The sequence below is a fragment of the Tiliqua scincoides genome, chromosome 3 (genome assembly GCF_035046505.1).
Source record: "Tiliqua scincoides isolate rTilSci1 chromosome 3, rTilSci1.hap2, whole genome shotgun sequence".
Classification (NCBI taxonomy): domain Eukaryota; kingdom Metazoa; phylum Chordata; class Lepidosauria; order Squamata; family Scincidae; genus Tiliqua; species Tiliqua scincoides.
Genome location: NC_089823.1, coordinates 188,142,322 through 188,167,641, shown reverse-complemented (window position 1 = coordinate 188,167,641; position 25,320 = coordinate 188,142,322). Strand labels below are relative to the sequence as shown.

At 43.9% G+C, this 25,320-nt stretch overlaps 1 protein-coding gene across 2 annotated transcripts; it reads left to right on the top strand.

Annotated features, from left to right (window-relative positions):
- The first annotated feature begins 824 nt into the window (after nucleotides 1-824).
- Nucleotides 825-23,753, top strand: AS3MT (arsenite methyltransferase). 2 transcript variants are annotated; one of them, XM_066622274.1, is made up of 11 exons: nucleotides 825-993; nucleotides 1,303-1,331; nucleotides 2,212-2,339; nucleotides 4,565-4,715; nucleotides 7,817-7,953; nucleotides 8,956-9,025; nucleotides 9,630-9,711; nucleotides 11,947-12,078; nucleotides 13,505-13,647; nucleotides 15,610-15,744; nucleotides 23,549-23,753. In XM_066622274.1, coding segments are annotated over exons 1-11 (1,107 nt in total). In that variant the 5' UTR covers nucleotides 825-992; the 3' UTR covers nucleotides 23,648-23,753. The 2 variants fall into 2 exon arrangements, with proteins under 2 accessions (XP_066478371.1, XP_066478372.1); XM_066622275.1 differs by lacking the exon at nucleotides 7,817-7,953 and having other exon boundaries at nucleotides 8,921-9,025.
- Nucleotides 23,754-25,320: the final 1,567 nt, after the last annotated feature.

Sequence of the window (25,320 nt, the reverse complement as noted above, 5' to 3'; positions counted from 1 at the left end):
TCGCAGATAGGTGAATTATCAGCTAAAGATAACTGACTATGTCTTCTATATTCTGCAATAAATAAGGGGTGTTTAGGGGATTACTTTCTAATTGTCTAGCGACTTTGTTCTGAACTGCCTGATGGTATTTGGAACCATCAGCGATGGCGAGCTGGGTAACCCTCAGTGGTCCTTTAGGCTAGTTGTTTGCTCCAGGGATGCACAGTGGATAGATGTCGGGGACATGCGGTGGATGGGGAGGCAGGTGAGGCAGAGCGTCCCCACGGCAGTCCTTCGGAAAGCACCACCAGGGACATAGGGTGGATGGGAAGGCAGGTGAGGCAGAGCCTCCCTGTCACAGTCCCTTGAAAACACCACCAGGGACATGGGGTGGATGGGGAGACTGGTGAAGCAAAGTCTCCCCACAGCAGTCCTTCGGAAAGCACCACCAGGGACGTGGTGCATGGGGAGGCAGGTGCGGTAGAGCCTGTTCAAGGCAGTCCTTCGCAAAGCGCCCCCACCGTGTGAGGTCAGCAAGCGCTCTCAACCCATGCACACAGCCTTTCAAAGGACTACGGGGAGGCTCTGCCTCACCTGCCTCCCCATCCACCGCAAGTCCCTGGGATGCCACAGCCTGTCTGCAAAGGGGAGCTCTGGCTCTCCCATCTCCATGGCCTATGCCTCAAACCAGGTCGCCTGGGGACGTTTGGAAACAAGTCAGGAGGAGTGGCTTGTAATAACAGGAGGGCGCAAGCCACCCACAGCAGCGCTGCGTTAATTGGTTCCTTCGCCCATAGACTTCCCAGACACGCCTATTTTCATTGCTCCGAACTTCCACCCTTTGTCATGACGTCGCAGTCCTGAGCACTGCAGAGGGCAACGTTACCCCCTTATTCTATTCAGAATCTGGGACCCAGTCGAGTTGTAGTGTCCGGCACACACAGTTAGGGGGTGACTTTGCTGCATTGTCTTCTGAGGGTTCGGGAGCACAATCCTAGGCTTGTCTACTCAGAAGTAAGTCGTATTGTATTCAATAGGGCTTACTCCCAGGAAAGTGTGGATAGGATTGGTCTCTGAGAGATTTCAACCAGGAGGCAAGTGGGGAGGGGGCAATATAGAATCCTTCCCTCCCCCCCAAGGATGGGAGTTCAAGTAACACAGAATAAGGGTCGTGTGAACACATCTTAGGGGTGATCAGGCGCAGGCAACTCTTGCGTAATGGGCTGCATTATGTCTCAGCCCCAGTTCTCATTTCTTGCAATGATACATTTGGTTGAGGTGCTAACCCAGTTCTGCATCCTGATCTCTTTTGTTTTGTTGCAGTGTCGGAGCAGATATACAAAGAGGTGCAGGTGAGAGATGAGAAGAGCTGGATGCTGAGATTTGTATATGTGTGGTATTTCTGCTGCACCAAAAACGGATTTGTTCCATGTTAACATGCATACATGCCTGTCTTGCCTAATCAATCCTGTTACAACCAAGTGCAAACGTTTCGTGTCCTGGTGCTTTGGTGTGCCTCTGTTGCACCCAACCTAACAGTCTCTACACATCATCTTTTTCTTGTGTCCGATTTACCTCTTTCTTCATCTTTGAAGTGGGGCTGTTTCTTGTCCTTCACATACATGCCCACTCACTCAGCCTAGTGTAGTCATGACTGAAAAAATATGTTCACCTGTGACTAGCATTTATAATTGTAATTTTGTATGCTGTGTCATAACCATTGTGCAGTTTAAGAGAGAGGATGGATGGTTTTTGCTTCTGATTGTGCTTATTACATATATATAATAATATATATATCCCCCTGCCTGTCCTCCACTTACATGGATGCCTAAGGTGACTTACATAAAAAGCAAGTGCTGGAAACAAAGACTAAAAAGCAGCACCAGTCAGGATTGCACCCTAAGTTATAAATGTATTGCATCATGGAATGTGGGGAGAAGGGCCATGCCCAATAGGGAATTCAGACTCTTTCAACTATTAAAGATAAAGGGCAAAAAGAGAGAAACATGGGGTATAGCAACCATAGAAGAGTGAACAGTGATGACATAACTACAACTAAACAAACAAACAAATATGAATATTATTTAGTCAGACCACAAATTCATCTAAGACAGTACTGTATTGTGAACACAGACTGTCAGCAGATCTCTAGGGCTTTCTACAGTCAAAGCACATGCCTTTCCACAGACCTACAGCCCCTCTGTAACTTTAGTGTTTGTTTTTCCTTCTCAGGACTACTATGGCAAAGAGTTGAAGAAAACAGAGGATCTAAAAACCAATGCCTGCATTACTGCAGCAAGGCCTTTGCCCATATTTGTCAGAGAAGCACTACAGTGTGTGCATGAAGAGGTTTCAGCAAAGTATGTATTGACTTCTTCAGTGAGCTCTAATTACATGATAGCCACTCCTAACTTGTGCTGGAACGGGGAGGCCAGCTGGTCTGCCCCATATCCAAGCAAGGTTGGGGCCAAAAGCCAGGGGCAAGGGGAATCGCTTCCTCTTACCCAAGGTAAAACTGCTGCAGACCCAGTGATGCTACTCTGGGGTGGCACAGATCTGAGCAGCCCAGAGCTGCCCCGGGCTGCACACGAACAGGGCAGGATCTGGCTGGTTTTGGCCAGCGCATTACTGCAGCATAAATGGTTTGGCCACTGCTAGCTTACTGTCGCACTAGCCCAATGAGGTTTGGGCTGGCCTCCTTGCTCCACAGTGGTGGACTGGCGCAAGGGACGTGAGTCGGCCAATCTTTCAGTCAGGATTGCGCGCTGAGTTATAAATCTATTGCATTATGGAATGTGGGGAGAAGGGCCATGCCCAACAGGAAATTCAGACTCCTTCTATCACTAAAGATAAAATGGAACCAGAAGATTAGACTTGCAAGCTTTAGGGCCCAATCCTATCCAATTTTCCAGGGCTGGTGCAACCATGCCAATAGGGCATGTGCTGCAGCCTCTGGTGGGGAGGCAGTCGAAGAGGTTCCCTCAATGTTAGGGAACATTTTTCCCCTTACCTCTGGATTGCATTGCAGTTGCACTGGTGCTGGAAAGTTGGATAGGATTGGGCCCTTAATTGGCAGATTAAGCAGCTAAAGCTGTAATTAATAAATGGTCAAATTTATTAAAGACAAATTTTAATCATTTGCCTGAATGTAAGGACAGGCAACTGGGACAGGGACCATATGGATGGTGCCATCTAATGAGTTAACTTTTTAAAGATTCTTTTTTATTATTATTAATTCTGGGATGTTACAGTAATAGAAAATGAAATAATAATAATAAATAACTTTAGTAATTATTAATTATTAATTATTAAATAATTTAATTAATTATTATTAGTTATTTATTAAAGTTATTTATTAATAATACTTAATAAATAACTTTAATAAATATTAAAGGTGTCCCAACAGTAACTGGCTTCTTGCAAATAAATAAGTAAAGGCTATCTTACACTTCTTTTGATATCCGAAAGAGGGACCGTTATTAATTGATTAGTCAGTTAAAAGGCATATGATTCATTACTATAGCATATGATAAAAGGGGGGTTCTGAAAGGACTTGCCCATGGAGACAAGGGTACTTGAAAACCCTACCATATTACATTATATATTGTCATGTGCTAAAAATCCTAGAAAGGAGCTGTTCAGGTCCTTGTTTGACAGAAAGCAGTTTTGATCATCTCATGAGTTGTTGATTTTTAAAACTGGAATGATAACAACATACATGTTACTCTTACAGCCCAGTCCTATCCCCGTTAGTCCATAGCATGCAGCTGCAGTAATGGAGCATGTGCTACATGCTGGGGGGGGGCAGGGACCAGACAGGCAGTGAGAGGTAAGTAAAAAACTTTTATACTTACCTCCTGGTAGGCCACCTGGTCACCTATCGGTCTCCTTAGACCCATGCCAGCTATTTTGCTAGTGTAAGTCTGAGGGGAGGAAGGGGGCGTATAGGGCTACAAAAAGGTGATAGTATCCCAGCACATGCTGCTCTGAGATCCATCCCCTCCAGCCCTAAACTGCCCCTGCCTTCCCCACCCGAAACCTTTCTCAGACTGCCTGTGTCCTGTCCTTACCACCACCATACTTGCTCTGGCATAGGACGGGTCTGTCAGTGGTGGGGCACAAAGCTCCTGGCCATTTGTACCAACAGCTTTGACATACTTAGCAGCAGTGTGCCATTTATGGCAGTGCCATGGCATGTATGACAGTGGAATGTGAATTCCGCCATTGCATATAGTCTATAGGGTTGGGCTGTTAGGGTTACACAATTTGCTGTATGAAGTGCCAAGATTAGGAAAGATTTTGTAGTTAAATTGTGAGGCTGATGGATTGGTATGATTAGCATGGACCAATCATGCTAATTTGTGTCACTGTTTTCTGGATATGCTGTATATTCTTGACTGTTGCAGCTGTTTACCAGTTCAGAGAGGCATTAAGGAGCAACAGATGCAAGTATAATGGTTGTTTATATCTTTTGAAGTGGTGCTGATGTGTTTAGCTCTTCTTGCTCTACTTTCCTCATTGTTCCAGTGAATTTCTCTCCATCAGAAATGCTTGTCTTTTTTACATTGGCTTGTCCTTCCCCCAGGTACTATGGTTGTGGCTTGGTGATCCCAGAATGCATAGAAGGCTGCTGGGTTTTGGATCTGGGCAGTGGAAGTGGCAGAGACTGTTATGTCCTCAGTAAGCTGGTTGGGGAGAATGGACATGTTACTGGGGTAGACATGACTGAAACCCAGGTAGGAGCTTTACTATCTGAAAGTCTGTACTAGACTTCTGCTCTGCTGTACTCTCTCCCCCTCATCAAATTATATCTTGGGCACCTCAAAATGTCAGATGATAACAGTAAATCTTCCTGTGATCTGTGAATAGGGTTAACAGATACAAAGTGGAACAGAGTGCTTACACCTTTAACCATTGTATAGAAGAGGGAATTTTGGCAGGTGCAGCTCAACATGGAAAGATTTAAAAAGCTTCACCTGCCAAAATTCCCACCTCTATACAATGGTTAAAGGTATAGGCACTCTGCCCCCCTTTGTATCTGGTAACCCTATCTACGAACTTCCTCAAAACCACATACTGCAATCTGCCCACTGGATAAGGAATGCAATAGTTTCTTACCCAATAATAGTGGGAAAGGAAAAAAGAAATTCGATCTTATGCTAGTCAATATCTGTGACTAAAGGAAGATTTTAAGCTTTTAATGTACAAGATACATTTTCTGATGACACTCTGGTTGTCCTTGATCCAGTGGTAGACACATTCTGCTCCAGCCCTGGGATGATTTAAGACTTAGAAGAAGAAACAAAGGCTGCAATCCTATGCATGTTTAGCTGGAAGTAAATCCCATTGAGATCTGTGAGACATATCTGAGCAAACATGTATAAGCCTGGGCTGTAAGCCTGCAATCCTATGCATGCTGACAGCCCAATCCTATGCATGTCTACTCAGAAGTAAGTCCCATTAGAGTCAATGGGGCTTACTCCCAGGAAAGTGTGGATAGGATTGGGCTGCCAGTTGAAAAGAAATCCCATTGTAAACAAGCTGATCTCAAACACACTTAATCCAAGCTCATAGTAGATGTGATATTAAACCTTATAATTTTTTTAATTTGGGGTCTTGATTTTGAAATAGAAGCTGTGCAGGGTTCTTCCAGATTGGAGTAGCAGAGTAGCAAGGCTACTGACCTGCAAATCAGGACCTCTTTGGTTTGCATCTTACCTCAGCTGTGAACGCACTAGATAGCTGCTCCCTACTAAGCTGCAATAACAACAGCAACATCAACTACACTACTACTACTACTACTACTACTACTACTACTAACCTTACAGAGTTGTTGTAAGGACTACTTCAAGATAATACACTTCAAGATAATACATGTGGAGCATTTTGCACACTCAAAAGGCACTGTACAAATAATAAATATTATTAATGGGACCATGGCACAGAAGTCTGATCCTTAACCTGACACCATTTTGCCACAGAAAATCTTCCCTGGAAGCTGAGGGCCTATAGTAGCTTCAGGCTGGGATTTTCTGTAAGACAACAGTGTAGATTTTCAGTGGGACAGTGTTAAAACGAAACCCTAAACCTGACCAAAATGTATTTGTTGTTTATTTTGCCCCTCATATGTGTATTTTCAAGGACTTCTAACTGTCTCTTAGAACTCTTCCTCTGCTTCAATTAATATGAACATAAGAATATAAGAAGAGCTGAATCAGGCCAAAGGCCCATGTAGTCCAGCTTCCTGTATCTCACAGTGGCCCACCAAATGCTTCAGGGAGCACACAAGACAACAAGACACAAGATAACAAGATATGCAGTATGCATTGTCACTGTGCACAAGTTACAATTCTTCTGCCCTAAATTTCTCCAAAGCCCTTCCAGCTGTGGTGCAGGGAACATACCCTCACTTGACTACTCTGTAAACAGACTACTACTACCCATGATTAGGGATACAATCTGATTATGATGCAGTTGGTGACAAATGGACACTGTGCAATCCCTGCTTTCTGTATTAACTGCCTGCCTCTGTGCTGTCTCCTTCACCAACCCTCATCAATGTTCAAAAAAAACCATGCTTTCCTATAAATTGTGATAGAAATATAATGAACAGGTTCTTGTTTTTTTCACACTGTAAAGCATCATGCTCATGGATGGTACTATATAAATAATGACACTGTGTGCACCAGTTCTGATGTGCACTTACATGCCCTTTTGAGGAGGGGTGGGGATGGGGGAAAGCGTGCCTGTGAAACTTGATAAGGCTTTCCTGACCTTGTCAGTTGTACTAGAGACCAGAGTGGCGAAGGCTCAGGAATTTAGCATCTAGCAAGGTTTGCCCTTGACCTTGTCAGTTCCATTGGAGAACAGAGAGGTTGGAACAGTGAAGGACGTGACCATGCCACAGATGCCCCAAGTTGTGGAAAAAGAGCAGAAACTGGGTAAGGGAACTACCAACACCTGTTAAAAGGGGCTAAAGAGTCTCTTCTGCATCTAGTGGAGAGGTTAACATATCCCATTCCCAAAGTGTACAATTCTAAGGGGAAAAGGGGTAGGTGGAGGTTAAAAAGCACGTCATTTATTTACTTGCTTTACAGCCCAAAATCCTATTCCACCTGGGTGCCAGCATACTGTGCATTACAATGGCAGAGGCTGCTTTGCAACGGTTCTGTTCTGATGACTCTCCTTCCAGGCTCACTCCCCCTCCTTGCCTGGGTGGAAAAGTAGAGCAAACCTCCATCATCACTACCATCATCTGCTGATTTCCACTTGGCCACTTCTTCAGATGCACAGGCTAGGTGGAGCATACTGGGAGCAGAGTACTCTTATACTGGCAGCATATATCACCTAGCCTGTGTGTTTCAAGAAATGGCTGAGCAGAAGCCAGCAGTGATGAAGGTAAAGAGGGAGCTCCTGGAGCAGAGCCCTGTGCGCTCCTTTGCCTAGCCTGCTTTAAAGTGGGTGAGGAGGAGGTGGCAGTGGTGACACATCTGCAAACAAAAGGAACAGGGAGAGAAATTATGTTTGCTGCTTAAGCTGGGGTCAAGTCTGTCGGTTGGGTTTATTAACAGGTAAATGTGCAGAGTAGCACAGTTCCAAGTGGATAAGAGTCACAGGTAAGAACTTTAGATCAACCCAAAGAAAAATGCATAATTAAGAACAAAATATGAAAAATATTAGTTACCAACTTGTTTCCAGGTGTGACATAGGGTACAGTACTGGTTATTACCTTTAAAGCCCTAAAGAGCTTAGAAACAGCTTAAGGATCTGTTTTATCTCAGCTTTAATGACTGTCAATCCTTCAGTTTTTTTGCTTTGTTTTGCTTCTCTTCCTGAGGTTGACGTGGCAAAGAAGCACATTAAGTATCACATGAACAAATTTGGCTACCAGAAGTCCAATGTGAATTTTATCCATGGCTACATAGAAAAACTAGGTGAAGCAGGCCTGAAAGATGAAAGTTACGATCTTGTAATGTAGGTAATTTGTTAAAAATCCTTTTCTCTGCAAGTTGGTATGTAGTATATTTGGGATGCTGTTTGAGCTGTTAGATTTAGCATGAGATGCCACATGTCATGCCACACTGTGACTGGGCTTTGCAAGATTTCCACACCCCTCAGATATCAATGCTATCAACATGTGGTTGGCCCAGAACATTGTATAATTTCAGAGAACAGAACTACACATTATCTACACATTATCTCATATATATACTGAACCTTGTACTAGCCCCATGATGCTAATGCAGGGTCTTGGGTGTGGCAGCTCTTGCATGAGAGAATTGGTAAGCAGGATCAGACACCATCATCATCATACCTTTATTGGCATAATAGGAGAGGACACAGTACAGCATGTGACCACTTATTCTCCTCACTAATGCCCCCAGGCTTTTAAAAAAATGTTTTTCCCCCTCAGTGAGCCTCTGAGATTGGAAGAAGTCATGTTGCAGGACAAACTGGTTTGGGAAGGGATTTGCAAGAGAGAATTGGTAGGTATGGGAATGGTTAAGCACAGCTTCCTCCCATGTGCTGAATGTCTCATGCAAACAACCTTTGCAGTCACTAGAAACCTGCTTAGGAAATATCTGTGTCCTCCCACTTTGGGATACCAGCTACTCATCTATGGCAGGGAAACTTCTCTGCTTGCCACTGCAGGTGAAACACTCTCGTTTCGCAGTGTGTCTAATAAAGATTTCAAACATATCCAATGGTAACCATCTGTTTTAAAAGAATGTATATGTATCCATATATCTTTCTATCTTTCTGCACTGCTGGGCTGGGTTAAGAGAGCTGGGCTCTTCAGGACATGAGAGCTGCCTGAACATGAACATCTCCTGCCCCTTGCTAATATGGAGGGAGCCAAGCTCCCACATTGCCTTCTTCCAACTCTAGTTCCTACTACCATGATGAAATCTATCCTTCTTCCTTCTTTTTCCTTCTTCAGGATGCTTCAATGAGTTTTTTTAATCTTTTGTCTAGCTCCAATTGTGTGGTTAACCTTTCCCCTGATAAAAGAACTGTCCTGCGGGAGGCTTTTCGAATGTTAAAGGTACTGTATGAGCAGGTTGTATGGATATTAGACAGATTTGTGATGGCACTGAGGACAAAAGTTCTGAGGAATGACCCACAGAGAAGAAGAATTTTCCTTTGGAAGTACATCTGCTCAGCCATAGTTACTAATGGGAAACATGTGAAGGTGCCATCAAGCCCTTCAGCCCTTGAAACAAAAGTGCTGGTTCAGTTCAGCACCTGTGATAGAATTCATCTCAGTGGAATTTCAGCAGAAATGGTTCACATCAGGCCTGCATTTGGGATGTTACCCTACAATGTGTCACTGCAAGATTCTGTTTATACAAACAAAGTGTGAATGATGGTTGACTTTTCCTACAAGGAGAAGGCCTGGGTTGTCTCCAGAGACCTTGGCTAATTAGTTTATCTTGGTGGACTGTGTTGGTTTTGAAGACATAACACACACACAGCAAACAATTCAATTGCCAGCAACAGCTGCTGGAACCGACACTGCAGCCCCAGCCAACCAGTTTCCTTGACTTAAACTTTCACAATCTTCCCCCCTCCCCTGTCCAAAAGAACCTCTGCAGAGATAGCTTTATTTATTTATTGCTGAAACAAAGGCCCCCGTGTCTTTCTTTCAGGCAGGTGGAGAACTGTATTTCAGTGACGTATATGCCAGCCATGACCTGTCAGAGGACATCAGGAAACACAGAGTCTTATGGGGTAAGTGATTGCCCAGCCCCCCAAAAAACTCTGGAACTGGAGGTCATAGTTAAAAATTATAGCCAGCATTGCATTTTCCTTGGGCTGCTTCACATTTGACCATTTTCCCCACAGTAACACTTCTCAAACTTTTGGAACTTACTTTCCTACTAACTTATGTTACTTCGTGGTGGGTCCTAACTCAGCATAAATAATCAGTGCCACAAGTTAATGTGCAGAGAGCCTTGCAGACAGTTGTACACCTACAGGCTGCTGCTACATGTAAGAATCTGTGGATTGGGATAACAAGCCTACAGACATCCTTGGACAGATTACTCTTCCTCACTTCAAACACACAGGGCTATGCAAATTAGCATTTTTTAAGGACCATCAGTTATCTAAAAGTTGGTTTCTGTTTGCATCCCAATTGATAAGCTGAAGCAGAGAAGAAAAGGCCATGGACCCCAAATTGTAGCGTAGACACATCAAACCTTTTTAAAAAAAAATGTATGTAGGGCTAGTCCAAGACTACTGTCCAAAGTGAAGAATGAGATGATACCACCCTGCCCTGGGTACAAAAACAATATAAACTTGTAGATGACTATTGGTTCCCAAAAATCCACAACTGAAAGGAGGATACGTTTTGTTTTTTCTAAATAAATTATCAGAGAGCAAACTGTTGAGTTCTATAGAATTCTTCATCAACCGGATGGTTAACAAAAGGACATGAGGAGAGCATGTTGCAGGGGCCCCAACAGTGTGCCATTTATAAAATGCAAAATAATATTTTACTTGCAGACTTGGATCAGCCCTGAAATCTATGATATGGTTTTAAGGAAAGAAGGACGAAGAAAGGAAGCCAGAAATGGTTAAACCCTACCCAATCTGGAAACAGAAATTCTGTGAATTAACTCAAGCTTCAATCCTATACAGTACATGGTTACCTAGAATTAAGTCCAACTGAGTTAAAAGAGACTCACTTCTGAGTAGATATGCACAGGATTGCACTGTCAATCTAATGTCCTATCCAAACTTGAAACACACAGGTTATTTAAAATGCAGGCAGATATCTGAAGAAAAAAAAAACTGGACTGATTTGGAGTGGGGAGAGGACAAAACTGGAGCAAATGGTGGGGAGAGAATGGGTAAGGCTGGAACAAACTGTGGGGAGAAAAGATGATGTTGAGGAAAGGGGCAAGTGAGACAAAGCAATGTGGGACAGAGAGCTGAGAAGAGGACGGGGGGGGGGGAAGACCGGCTATATTCCCTGTAAAGGGTCTGTACTGGTGTGTGGACCCCATCTTTTCCTGTGTAACTGTGCTGTAACGCCATCTCCTGATGCTTGGCAATGAGGCCACTCATCGTCACCAAACTTCCAGGTTACTGAGCACCACTCAGCTTAGCGGGAACCCTGGAGACTAGTCAAAGCAATGCTGGAGGGATAGGACCTGAGGAAAGGGAATGGGAGGATGGAACAAGGCAACACCGGAAGGAATGGAGCTGAGAAGAGGGGAAGCGGGGTAGTAGAGAGAAGACAACATGCGAAAGAAAGATATCCTCCTGCCTACTCCCTTTGAAATTCAAAGCACACTAAGTGGCAGGAAAATCAGTGGGTTTAGTTGCTTCCTTGAGTTGCTTTCCTGAAGTCCATCATGGGGGAAAAGGGAGAAGGATGCTGATGAGGCCCTACAACAAGGCCCAGCAAGCAGCTACTGCTAACCCATACTGCTGCCGCCACCACTGAGTTACCTTCAGAGCTTTCACAGAACTCCTTGCTGATATGCATGGGAGGCTCTAGCTTTTATTTATTCGTTATTACAGCATTTATATACCACCTTTCTCATCAGATTTTCATTAGACTTATTCAAGGCAGACATTGGCAGGCTGTCATAAACAGCCTGTAGAGGTGTTTACAATAGAATATTTTTCTATTCATATAGAACTCTACATTCTCCAGAAGTTATAGTTCACAGTGTGGTTGTCTCTCTAACTGCATAGCTCATGCCTTCTAAGCTTTCTGCAGAGCTACAAATCAAGCCAGACAGGATCAAGTTGCGATTACTCTTGTTGACTGACTTATTTCACATTCCACCTGCCCTCTCACCACGGCCCATCAGTGATCCCTTTCTCTCACAGAGAGTAAATCACAAATTGTTAGGAACTTCCAGTCTCCCACGCAGGCATGACCAGATCTGTCTATTTCCATGCTCCCTGTCAAAGATCATCTGATGACCTTTATCCATGTCCTATCTTTAGGTGAGTGCTTAGGGGGAGCCCTGTGGTGGAAGGATCTCTACAAAATTGCAGATGAAGTTGGATTCTCTCCACCTCGGTTGGTAACAGCTTCTCGAATAACTCTTGCTAACAAAGAACTGGAAAGCATTGTGGGTAAGAGGCACTTTTTCACGTGGGTGCTCCTTTTTTAGCAGGGGGAGAGTAACTGGCCCACCTCACCCCAGCACTGTCTGTTCTGGTGGCTGTCTGCTGGTATTCATTTGCATCTTTTTAGATTGTGAGCCCTTTTGGGACAGGGAGCCATTTAGTTATTTGATTTTTCTCTGTAAACCGCTTTGTGAACTTTTAGTTGAAAAGCGGTATATAAATACTGTTAATAAATACTGTTAATAAGAGAATGCTGTGTATTACCCATAGTTCTGTGACATGTCGATTTGCTTCATGGAGCAAACCAATCACGCTCTTGTGTTTGTGTATGCATGTGTTTCTGTAAACATTGCATATGGGTGATGGAGGAGAGTGTGGGTGAATAAGCAAGAAGAAGCTCTCTGTACCATCTTGTGTGACCTGCCGCACTCAAAATTCAAATGCTGTACTCAGAATAAGTTATACTGGGCATGGCTGCTGCAGTGTTGCACCCAGATTTCAGGTTTTCAAAAGGCTTGGGTCACTGGATTGTTTGTCCCACATAGTTGTGGCTGTTTCTGCAACTTCATATGAATGGGTATAGGCTTTACATGGGTGTAGACCACTTGAAAACATATTAAGGACAAAAACATATTAGCCACTGTTTATTGTCAAGCAGTACAACAAAGAAACACTCAATACCCTTGCAGTTCTTCCTGATGCCTAAGGCTTAGGACAATTTCTTACTAGGAGTGCATGCCCTGAATGCTTGGCTAAATAGCCAGTGGTGTTCCTATGTTCTCTTGAAATTTTTGCAAGATTCACAGAACTCTTCTTCAGGGATATATAAGATGGTTAGATCCAGTCATCTCTTTTCTGCCTGATGAACAGCTCCACAAAGTTGGAAAGCCTGCAAGTTCTCACTGAGCACATCTGGTCTAAATGAAAGATCATGTAACCATGTCTCCAGGAGACTCTGTCTTCAATACTTTTGTGAGCAAAACCCACAGCTACTAATAGGCTATATTACCTTCTTTGGCCAGATGGGAAGGATAAAACCACTGATTCTGTGGGAAAGATTCCTGCTAGTTCTGTCATGATATTTTGTGGATCTTTCAAATAGTCCCATTGAATTCTTATATTTCTCTTGTGTGACTAGCCAACACTGTCCTCTTGCTGTTTACATAAAGGAAACTGAGGCTGTGCAAAGCACTCCATAAAATTTGTCACACGCATTCAAGGAGAATACTAAGCAACTGAGCTCTGATCCTTAAGAGAGCCTTACCTGTGACTGAAAAGGTTCATTGCTTGTACATTTAAAAGTGTACAGTGAACTGCTTACCTAGTTTCTGGCCTCACCCTGCTTTAGCTCTGGTTGCCATATCTAAGATGGGAATTATACTGCCTTGCCTCCAACATCAGTTGTAAACCTAGCCAAATACTCTGATTGTAGGTGACTGTCAGTTTGTTTCTGCTACTTTCCGCCTCTTCAAGATCCCCAAAGATGGTTCAATACAGCAGTGTGAAATTATTTACAAAGGAGGAATTGCTGGACATGAGAAGGAATTTGCATTTGATGTTAACTACAACTTCAAGGTACTCTTGTTGAAAAGTGGTTAATAAATATTCTTAATAATAATGATATGAGACAAAAGTTCCACCCAATATTCAATTCAAAAAGTGCCACCAAAAGTTCCACCCAAGATGCAGAAGAAGAAATGATTACAGAGCTGGGGCACCTCCCTGGCGAGGAAAGGCTACAGGGTTCTGGCTCTTCAGTGTAGAACAGAGGTGCCCAAACCCCGGCCCTGGGGCCATTTGCGGCCCTCGAGGCCTCTCAGTGCAGCCCTCAGGGAACCCCCCATCTCCAATGAGCCTCTGGCCCTCTGGAGATTTGTTGGAGCCAGCACTGGCACGACGCAACTGCTCTCGGCGTGAGGGCGACTGTTTGACCTCTCGCATGAGCTGTGGGATGAGGGCTCCCTCCACTGCTTGCTGTTTCATGTCTGTGATGCAGCAGAGGCAGCAAAGGAAAGGCCAGCCTTGCTTTGTGCAAGGCCTTTTATAGGCCTTGAGCTATTGCAAGACCTTCATTTATTCATATAAGTTCATCTTTAATATATTCATTTATGTAAACTTATGCAAATTTATTTAAATTTTAAATGTAAATTAATTCTTTTTTCCCCTGGCCCCCCGATACAATGTCAGAGAGATGATGTGGCCCGTCTGCCAAAAACATTGGACACCCCTGATCTAGAAAAAAGGCACCTGAGGGGAGACATGAGTGAGACGTATAAAAATATGTATGAGCTGGATAGAGTGGATAGAGGCATGTTCTTTTTCCTCTCACACAACACCAGAACCAGATGGCATCCACTAAAATTGAGAGTTGAGAGAGTTAGGACAGACAAAAGAAAATATTTTTTATACAGTATGTAATTAATCTGTGGAACTCCTTGCCACAGGATGTGGTAATGGCACTTGGTCTCAATGCCTTTAAAAGGAAATTGGACACATTTCTTGAGGAAAACTCCACCACAGGTTACAAGCCATGATGGGTATATGCAACCTCCTGGTTGTAGAAGTAGGCTACCTCAGAATGCCAGATACAAGGAAATGGCAACAGGATGCAGGTCTCTTGTTGTCTTGGGTGCTCCCTGAGGCATCTGGTGGGCCACTGTGATACAGGAAGGTGGATACACTGTGATATAGGAAGACATTGTGATACAGGAAGTGGCTTCTGGTGCACCACTGTGATTCAGGTAGATGGACCTTTTGCCTAATCCAGTGGGGATCTTCTTATGTTATTTCATCTACTAGAAGCTACTGAATTTGTAGTTCCATCTGATTCTTAATTGCTAGCAGATGCTCCTGCCATGACTTGAATACTCCCCTCCCCCATCATGAGAATTAGACTTTTTTTTTAAAGGAGAAAGTTTTCAAGTTCTATGCATTGAAATTGGATATGCAGTACTATATATATTTCAGCTACCATCACAAACATTTCAAGACACACCCAAACACTGATATGCTTTTACAGGTTTATTTTAGCTGAGTTAGTCAGGTCTACAAAGCCACCTGATTGGATGACATGGTCACTTGTTTAACAAAGATGTTTTGGCAATGAATTCCTGATTCATGTCTGTACATCTTCACTGTGAGCTCTGTACACTTTGTGCAAGTGCCATTATGCACACCTATGGCCAAATTCCATGAAACCTGGGAGAGGTATGAATGGATCTCCCCATGCATTGATTTTCATTAAAGGCCACTATAGGTGCCATTGTACTGTACTGGAGCAGCAGTGCCCCAGAAGGAATTGTTTAACCTTTCTTGTGCCCACCATTCTCCCAGTCTGAATCACCCCTAGAACCTCCAGCCTCTAGTCAATATCATATATGGTAAGGGAACAAAACAAAGATTGGTAACTTGATGCAGGTTATAGGGCACAAAAAGGAAAACAAAGTAGGTCCTTTAATGTTCTGTACAATCCCATCTGGCTTGTTTATTGCTAGTTAATTCTTTTTTTGTATGATGCCTTTCTGTGACTTCATCCAGCAAGGAGAAGTGGTAGAGGTGGATGGAGAGACAGCATCTGTTTTGCGACACTCCAGATTCGCTAAGAAGTTCCTGATCAGTCCAGTGGAGCAGAAGCTGCCAGCCTGTGAAGGCCATAGTCCTGGGACAATAAAGGTTGGTTAAACTCCAGAACAACATTAATAGAGCACTGTTGTGTCCCTTATGAAAAACTGCATTGCAGGTGGTCACTATTTATTGTTTTGAGTATTTATTACATACTCTATACGTGCTCACATGGGTGTGCTCGCACACACACAATGTATATCATTTTGGTAGCCATCTTACAAGGAAAGTTAAGATAGAAATCCTCAAATAAATTAACCTCAGCATTGCACTGCTTCATAAGGCTGAAAACAGAGCAGTTCGTGTGACTTTTAAAGCCATTGACCTTGAATTGACTAAAAAAGTACATCTCAGGACTATAGCTAAGGGAGTGGGATGGAAATGGCAGATGTGCTTCAATGTCAGTAAGTGTAAAGTCATGCACATTGGGGCAAAAAATCAAAACTTTAGATATAGGCTGATGGGGTCTGAGCTGTCTGTGACAGATCAGGAGAGAGATCTTGGGATGGTGGTGGACAGGTCGATGAAAGTGTCGACCCAATGTGCGGCGGCAGTGAAGAAGGCCAATTCTATGCTTGGGATCATTAGGAAGGGTATTGAGAACAAAACGGTTAGTATTATAATGCCGTTGTACAAATCGATGGTAAGGCCACACCTGGAGTATTGTGTCCAGTTCTGGTCGCCGCATCTCAAAAAAGACATAGTGGAAATGGAAAAGGTGCAAAAGAGAGCGACTAAGATGATTACGGGGCTGGGACACCTTCCTTATGAGGAAAGGCTACGGCGTTTGGGCCTCTTCAGCCTAGAAAAGAGACGCTTGAGGGGGGACATGATTGAGACATACAAAATTATGCAGGGGATGGACAGAGTGGATAGGGAGATGCTCTTTACACTCTCACATAATACCAGAACCAGGGGACATCCACTAAAATTGAGTGTTGGGCGGGTTAGGACGGACAAAAGAAAATATTTCTTTACTCAGCGCGTGGTCGGTCTGTGGAACTCCTTGCCACAGGATGTGGTGCTGGCGTCTAGCCTAGACGCCTTTAAAAGGGGATTGGACGAGTTTCTGGAGGAAAAATCCATTATGGGGTACAAGCCATGATGTGTATGCGCAACCTCCTGATTTTAGGAATGGGTTAAGTCAGAATTCCAGATGTAGGGGAGAGCACCAGGATGAGGTCTCTTGTTATCTGGTGTGCTCCCTGGGGCATTTGGTGGGCCGCTGTGAGATACAGGAAGCTGGACTAGATGGGCCTATGGCCTGATCCAGTGGGGCTGTTCTTATGTTCTTATGTTCTTAAATTCTGTTCCCTCTAAGACCTTACTGGCATGGCAAAACCATATCTGAGCTGCATCATTTCAGAGAACACTTCAGATGGGGCCTCACATGACGAACATATATTCATTGTTCCTCCATACAAAAAATATTCCCTCAAAAAAAAAAAAAGAGTCAGTGCAAAGGATTTGAAGCTCAACTGGTTCCTGACTTGCTCGTTTTCTATATACAGTAAACCTCCACTTGTAATCTGAAGTGGCACAGCCCACACAGATTTAACACCAAGTTAGAGAATTTGGTCTAAATCAGGGTGGTCCAACACATTGCCTGCAGGCTGTATGTAACCCTCCAGGCCCTTTTTGGTGGTGCTTGAAAGCCCTGCCGCAGCCACCGCCAACCACCTTCTGCCGGTTCAGTGTCTTAGGTGGCTCAGAACCTGGAAGAAATTGGTGATGACAGGAGGTTTTTCTTTCCCTTTCCTGGAGCTCAAAGCCTGGGGGTCTGGGACCCAGCATACCTCCTCGCCAGCCGCCCCTCCTCCTCCCAAGCTTAGAGCACAATCCTATGCATGTCTACTTGGAAGTAAGTTCTATCTATGGGGTTTACTCCTGGGAAAGTGTGCATAGGACTGCAGCCGTAATAATTGCATGAAAAAGGAGTCAGTTTGTGCAGTACAGTGTAACAACAAAGAAGGACAAATGCTTTAGATTCCCAATTCCCCAGGGGCTTCTCTGTACAGCCAGGGTTCTTAACTGGATCTTGATCCTTACTGGTCATCCCTGACCCTTTTGGGGCTGATCTATCTTTAAGAAATATCTTCTCCGTCCTTCTGGATCCAGCTGATGAAGCCAAGCAGCTGTGTGTCCTAGAAAAGATAACCTTGTGCTCTTTGTTGTAAGGCGGGTAGGGGAAGAGGCTGCAGTCATGAAAGGCATTTTGTAGATAAGCGGCAGAACCCAAGAGGAGTTTTGCAGTGAGGTGCTTTAAGCTGAACTCTACGAAGAAAAATGATTAGAAACAAGTAATTTGGCTTTCATAATAAACATGTAATTTCTTGTACAATGAAGTGCAAGCTACAGAATACCACCATCTAGTTAACAAAGTTTCTCAGCCAGGGCTGGATTAACCAGCAAGCTTAAAGCCAACAATCAATTACCTTTTCTAATAACTAGCCTTCATGTGTGAATTATGAGGAAATTATATGCTTTGATGATTAATATTTATGATGTGAGGATCAAATTCCCTGGAGAATCAGGGATCTGGAGCAAAAGAGGCGATCTCAGGCTAGTATTATCACAACGTGCTTCTGTGTGACCTACAGGTATACAAACCTGAATTACAGCCAAATCCTGAGCTGTCTGGAGCGTGGGGTTGCTGCAGTGTCAAAATGGCAACCATGGCATCCAACATGCCTTGGGAAGCCTCTGCTGCCACATTGGGAGAAGTAAGAGAAGTAAGAGAAGTAGCCCCACAATGGGGCTGCTTGATTCTCTGGTGGCTCTTGTACCAGCGCAGATTTGTAGAGTCCCATGTCAGACTGCATGGTCTGAAACGGGGCTCTGGATCCGGTGGAGCAGAGATCCACGGGTCCCGCCCTCCTCCCTGCCCTCCACCCACCCTCAGCCCACCTCCCCCCACCCCGGAATGCCTCCTCCCCACGTCCCCCACATACCCACTCACCTCTCTGCCACTAGGCAGTCTGGGTGACCACGGGGCGGCAGAAGGCTGGCCCAGTGCTGGGCTAGCTCCGGCTCTGGTCCCATGGTAAGAGCTCACAAATGTGCCTTATGGCACGTTTGCAACACTGCGCACCAGAAGTGAGCCAGCGCGCACTGTTCAGGATTGGGCCCTTAGTCATGTGGATTGTAGGATTTGGTTTTTAGCTCAAAATATGTTACTTACTTGGCTTATGCAGCCAAGCCAATAGGGCATGTACTGCATCCTGTGGGGGGAGGCAGTCACAGAGGCCTTCTCAAGGTAAGGGAACTTTTGTTCCCTTAACTTAGGGTGGCATTGCGACTGCACCGGTGCTGGAAAGTTGGTCAGGATTGGGCTGTCAGACTCCTAAAAAGTTCTTTGTGTGCATTAGGTCAGCAGTCAGTTAATTAAGCATCTGAAGTATTATTATCAATATAATCATTACTGAAGATGGGGGGGGGTCTGGGTATTTAAATGTCCGAAGATTGGAGACCAGAGGAAGTGGGCTACCTATAGCTGTTCTTTTGCTATAGGTACATTTCTTAAGTGGGTGCTCCAGAATACAGGCCTACACCAGTTTTATTTTACTTTTTTTTTCTTTTTCTTTTTCTTTTTTTGCAGAGCTATGGAAATACTTGATCTGTAGTGGCCTTGTGGTTTTATCTGCACCTGAGTCTCTAACCTTGTTTCTTAACCTCTCATTTAGTTTCCAGACTAGCTAAGGATATGGCAAGACTTAAAAATGAAGTGCCCTTGGCATTGAATATTTCTCTTCTTTCCTCCTGTTCTTACGACACCATTTACACAATCAGTTTGGCCTAGGAGCATAACCCATAACTCAATAACCTCTACTCTGTTTGCAAATTAAAGGAATAAATTAGAGCCTGGAATGAGGAGAATGGGCAAGAAAATGCTAGTTGAGAGACGGTGCACATTAAAAAAGCATGCAAGCAGAGATGTAGAGATGAGGCCTGCTGTTATGGAGTTCTCACTGAAATCTGTGATTAGTACTCCTAATTTTTTTTAAATTAAAAATATTTTAAAACAGCTGTGGGGACTGAGGTGGGGAAAGTCCAAATGTGATTGGAGAAAAACACTAGGAGAGGTGGGGGCTAATCTCTTTTCCCATCCATGCTCCAAATCAAAATTAGTCCTCCCTCCACACACACAACTGCTGTTGTCAATAGAAAAAATCCAGCCATGATCCTAAGAACATAAGAACAGCCCCACTGGATCAGGCCATAGGCCCATCTAGTCCAGCTTCCTGTATCTCACAGCGGCCCACCAAATGCCCCAGGGAGCACACCAGATAACAAGAGACCTCATCCTGGTGCCTCCCTTGCATCTGGCATTCTGACATAGCCCATTATCCTACTTAAACTGCTATCTGTATGGAAATTGTATTGGCAACCTTCAGTCTCGAAAGACTATGGTATCGCGCTCTGAAAGGTGGTTCTGGCACAGCGTCTAGTGTGGCTGAAAAGGCCAATCCGGGAGTGACAATCCCTTCCACACCGGGAGCAAGTGCAGTCTGTCCCTGGTCTGTCTCCCTGGCTATGGGCCTTCCTTCTTTGCCTCTTAGCCTCAGACTGTTGGCAAAGTGTCTCTTCAAACTGGGAAAGGCCATGCTGCACAGCCTGCCTCCAAGCGGGCCGCTCAGAGGCCAGGGTTTCCCACTTGTTGAGGTCCATCCCTAAGGCCTTCAGATCCCTCTTGCAGATGTCCTTGTATCGCAGCTGTGGTCTACCTGTAGGGCGCTTTCCTTGCACGAGTTCTCCATAGAGGAGATCCTTTGGGATCCGGCCATCATCCATTCTCACGACATGACCAAGCCAACGCAGGCGTCTCTGTTTCAGCAGTGAATACATGCTAGGGATTCCAGCACGTTCCAGGACTGTGTTGTTTGGAACTTTGTCCTGCCAGGTGATGCCGAGGATGCGTCGGAGGCAGCGCATGTGGAAAGCGCTCAGTTTCCTCTGTGAGCGAAGAGTCCATGACTCGCTGCAGTACAGAAGTGTACTCAGGACGCAAGCTCTGTAGACCTGGATCTTGGTACAAGGTACCAAGGTACAAGGTACAAGGTACAAGGTACCAAGATCCTGTATGGAAAAGCAGTTGGCAAAAGTGTTGTCTCTTCCTGAGTGCATGTTCACACAAACTACACTTTGATCTGTGATAGATAGCATGTGGTATCTACTATGTGATACTGAACCACAAAAGTGGAACTAAATTGTTGCCCCCTTGAAGAATCTGACAAAACCAGAGGGGATTTTAAAAAGTCATGAACTTTGCTGCAAGACTGGTATCATAACCATGAACTTAACCACGGTCACACTAGCATGGGCTAAATGCAAGGAAATTACTGCAAAGTTTCAGGTCTGTAAATAGAGAAAGTGTATGTGTGGTTGTGTGTGTATAAATATTAAAAGAATATGGAGGTATACAAAAATTATAAAATCATGAAACAGAAGAGGAGATCCTGTTTGTTTTATCATATCATTTGAGTCAAGTTCAATTGCATATATGGTTTTTGCTACTTCTGTAGTTCACAAAAAATATATGATGTATTAGAAATATAAATAGAAGCAACATGCTGGTTGAGCTGTCCTGTAGAATTCACATCTTTTACTGTTGAGCCCTTAAAAATTAAAATGCAGGAAATTCTCCACTACAAAAAGTGGAATTATCTGTGACAATCATTTATCTTTACTGCCAATGCAATATCTGAACAAACTTGGGTGAAGCAGAATAGAACTACAAGAATACCCTTTCTATCCTGCAAATATTGCTTTTGTATGGGGCCTCAGTTTGTATGAGATGGTGTTTCAGATCCAAACCACAATTCCCTTGCAGTTCTGAAACAACAGCGCCCCCTACTGTATATCTATTCCTTTCTCTAGTGCCTCTTTGCAATTTCTTTTGCAGGCCGTTTTGATGCGATTGCATATATGTTAATTGTATAGAAACAGTTTTCATCCCTGAGCAGACTGGGCAGATTAATCTCCCAATAAAGAGATCAGTAACATAAAATGCTTTTGAGATGTGTGGCTGATAGACTTCATTTATCTTTTCCACATTTCTTTTGATGGTAGAGGTGGTGGTGGTGGTTGTTTTTTCCCCCTGCAAGGCTTTGGGAAAGGAAGGGAACATCTCCCAGATGGAAACCGGTGCAAAGGGAGAAGAGCTGTCTTTGCTTTATGTAGATCTTAAACATTACTGATTAGTTCGAATTTGACCTTGTTACTCACTTGAGGACTGCTGAATTTAAATCCCCATGATATATTGGGATTTTTTAAAAGCTTAAAATTGAGCTGCAGATTGGTGGTGGTAAAGAGAGGATGCATGGGAAGAGTGAAGCAAAGACAGAAGTACAGAAAGTCAATTTAAGATATTTTTACATAAGAACATAAGAACATAAGAACAGCCCCACTGGATCAGGCCATAGGCCCATCTAGTCCAGCTTCCTGTATCTCACAGCGGCCCACCAAATGCCCCAGGGAGCACACCAGATAACAAGAGACCTCATCCTGGTGCTCTCCCCTACATCTGGCATTCTGACTTAACCCATTCCTAAAATCAGGAGGTTGCGCATACACATCATGGCTTGTACCCCATAATGGATTTTTCCTCCAGAAACTCGTCCAATCCCCTTTTAAAGTCATCTAGGCTAGACGCCAGCACCACATCCTGTGGCAAGGAGTTCCACAGACCGACCACGCGCTGAGTAAAGAAATATTTTCTTTTGTCTGTCCTAACCCGCCCAACACTCAATTTTAGTGGATGTCCCCTGTTTCTGGTATTATGTGAGAGTGTAAAGAGCATCCCCCTATCCACTCTGTCCTCCATCCCCTGCATAATTTTGTATGTCTCAATCATGTCCCCCCTCAAGCGTCTCTTTTCTAGGCTGAAGAGGCCCAAACGCCGTAGCCTTTCCTCATAAGGAAGGTGCCCCAGCCCCGTAATCATCTTAGTCGCTCTCTTTTGCACCTTTTCCATTTCCACTATGTCTTTTTTGAGATGCGGCGACCAGAACTGGACACAATACTCCAGGTGTGGCCTTACCATCGATTTGTACAACGGCATTATAATACTAACCGTTTTGTTCTCAATACCCTTCCTAATGATCCCAAGCATAGAATTGGCCTTCTTCACTGCCACCGCACATTGGGTCGACACTTTCATCGACCTGTCCACCACCATCCCAAGATCTCTCTCCTGATCTGTCACAGACAGCTCAGAACCCATCAGCCTATATCTAAAGTTTTGATTTTTTGCCCCAATGTGCATGACTTTACACTTACTGACATTGAAGCGCATCTGCCATTTTGCTGCCCATTCTGCCAGTCTGGACAGATCCTTCTGGAGCTCCTCACAATCACTTCTGGTCTTTACCACTCGGAAAAGTTTGGTGTCGTCTGCATGTTTTGTGCGTCGTTTTGTGTTACCATGGAGGCTAAAAACTTTTTTTAAGCCATGGAGGCTAAAAACTTTTTTTAAGCATTAAGAAAGAAAACAGCATATGAGACTGCATAGGGGGAATATAGATACAACCCTGGACTAAATATAGGGAATTAAAACCCGCACTCAGATTCCTGTTTAATAGCCATGAATCTTACAGGGTGTCCTTGGAGAAGTCACTTTCAGCCTAACCTAGTTTGTTGTAAGGATAAATTATCTCTCTGGGCTCTTTGGACACAAAAGTTAGAACTAAGTACCGCGTCCCAGGAAAATAAGTTCCTAAACCTTTGCACCATCCCTTAACTTGTTATAGGTCCCTTTCTAGCAGTTGGATGCATGTTTTCTCCATTTTCACACCCTTTCCAGCTAATGCAATGCTGTAACTGAACACTACCCGTCCTTCCACTCTGTTTCTTACAGGAGAAGATTGCTGATCCATTTAAATTAGTGGAGCAGACGGAGGCAAAAGTCTCAGCAAAGTCACCCTCAGGATGCTTCGGACCCAAAAGATGCTGCTGAATCTTGCTGTGTCAGAATGGAAAATCTGAAGAGCCACATCAAGATAATGCACAGAATGTATATCGGAGAAATAATGAATCTAAAGGAATAAAGCATGATATTTGGAGCCTCTGGCTAAGCTGCTGTATATTACTTCTTTTTTTTCCTTTTATTGGTTTTAGTGAGAACCTCTTGCCCTTAACGAACTGCCAAAAGTCCTATTGGAAAACAGGAGTGGCTGCTCAGTAAAGAGGGAGAAGGAAGCTGTGTCACACCACCCTGAGCTCTTTGGAAGAAGGGCAGTATAAAAACATGGAAAAATAAAATAATAAACTTGGTGCACTAATTGAGCCAGAAGTGATGTGGAAACGCAGTGGGGGATTGCAGATGTGTTGACAAACCCAATGGGAGATAGAAAAAAAAAGAACACAGTTATCAGTAGTTAAATGTTTTTTACAGTATTCATTAGTTCAAGAATCTGCCAAAGTACTGAATATTGGGCAGGACAGGAGTCAACTTTATGCTAAAACGGATTAAAGAAGATGGAGATGGTTGACTAAATATAGACCTTTCCATCTACCCAACTCCCTTTTCTTAGAGACTTTTTAAAAAGATTCCTGCTGGGACATTTTCCCTAATTAATTTTGGTATCAAAGACAGTCTTTGGAGAAAGTTTTCATAGTCATCAGCTCTTTCATTCTACCTTCATTAAAAAGACATGAAACCTCAACTGAAATGCTTCAACCTGTCCCCCCTCCCATTGAGATTTCTGGAGAGCTTCATCAGTAGGACTCCTCTTTCAAGCACGCATTTGTAAAAAGGCCATTATTAAATGCCAGAGCACTTGCTATGCTTTTCGTTTCTGTTAATGCTTGGCATTTCAACAAAGGCCAAGAGTCACTTTTTAAAACTTAATGCATTCTTCCTGGCATTGAAGTGAAGCATATATCATATACACATAGCATTAGATTCCTTGAAGTGTTCATATATGCAGGTTCATCCCCCCCACTATCTAGTAATTGCTTGTATAAGTGAATGGGCCCTCACAGATCAAACATTTTGTTTGAACTTCTGTTATCATCTGATACAGCCCCAAATACAGTGCTTTTCAATGCAGTCAATTGATGCATCAGCTTCCAATCATCAAATGTAGAGTAATCTAGTGTAGGGTTGGAAGTGGTGTGCACATACAAGTGAATCCGTCCTGTCTGTTTAAATATTAAGGTTGCAAGGCTATACATACATTATAGAAAGTAACTGCCCAGTCCTATCCCCTGCCACATTTCAGCATGCAGCCATACTGACAAATACCACACCAGCACTTCATGCTATGGTGGTGGTGGGATGATCAAATAATCTGCAGGTAGGCTATGGGTCTCCTCAGACCTGGCCAGGCACTTTGCTGGCCCAAGTCTGAGGAGAACCGGGGCAATTCAGGGAGGGGTTTCAGAGCTAGAATCAGGGCACAAGTTAGTGCCACCAGATCCATTGCTTCTTGCTGACATGCTTCCTGGTTCCTCCCCCATCATACTCTATTGCTCCCCCTCCTTACCCATGGCCCACCCCCACTGCCAACTTACTGGTGGCTGCGGAGCCTCCCTCAGCCACTGATGTGTGCATGCTGCACCTTTTGCCATTTACAGCAGCAATCCAGCAGTGGACTGGCAGCATGAAAGTGACCTGGCTTCTGGTCC

Bases quoted from the DNA above. Each gene is read 5' to 3' on its own strand.
- AS3MT (XM_066622274.1), top strand. The intron at 2,340-4,564 runs GTATGTATTGAC...TCCTTCCCCCAG, and splicing joins CATGAAGAGGTTTCAGCAAA to GTACTATGGTTGTGGCTTGG. The intron at 12,079-13,504 runs GTAAGAGGCACT...CTCTGATTGTAG, and splicing joins AGAACTGGAAAGCATTGTGG to GTGACTGTCAGTTTGTTTCT.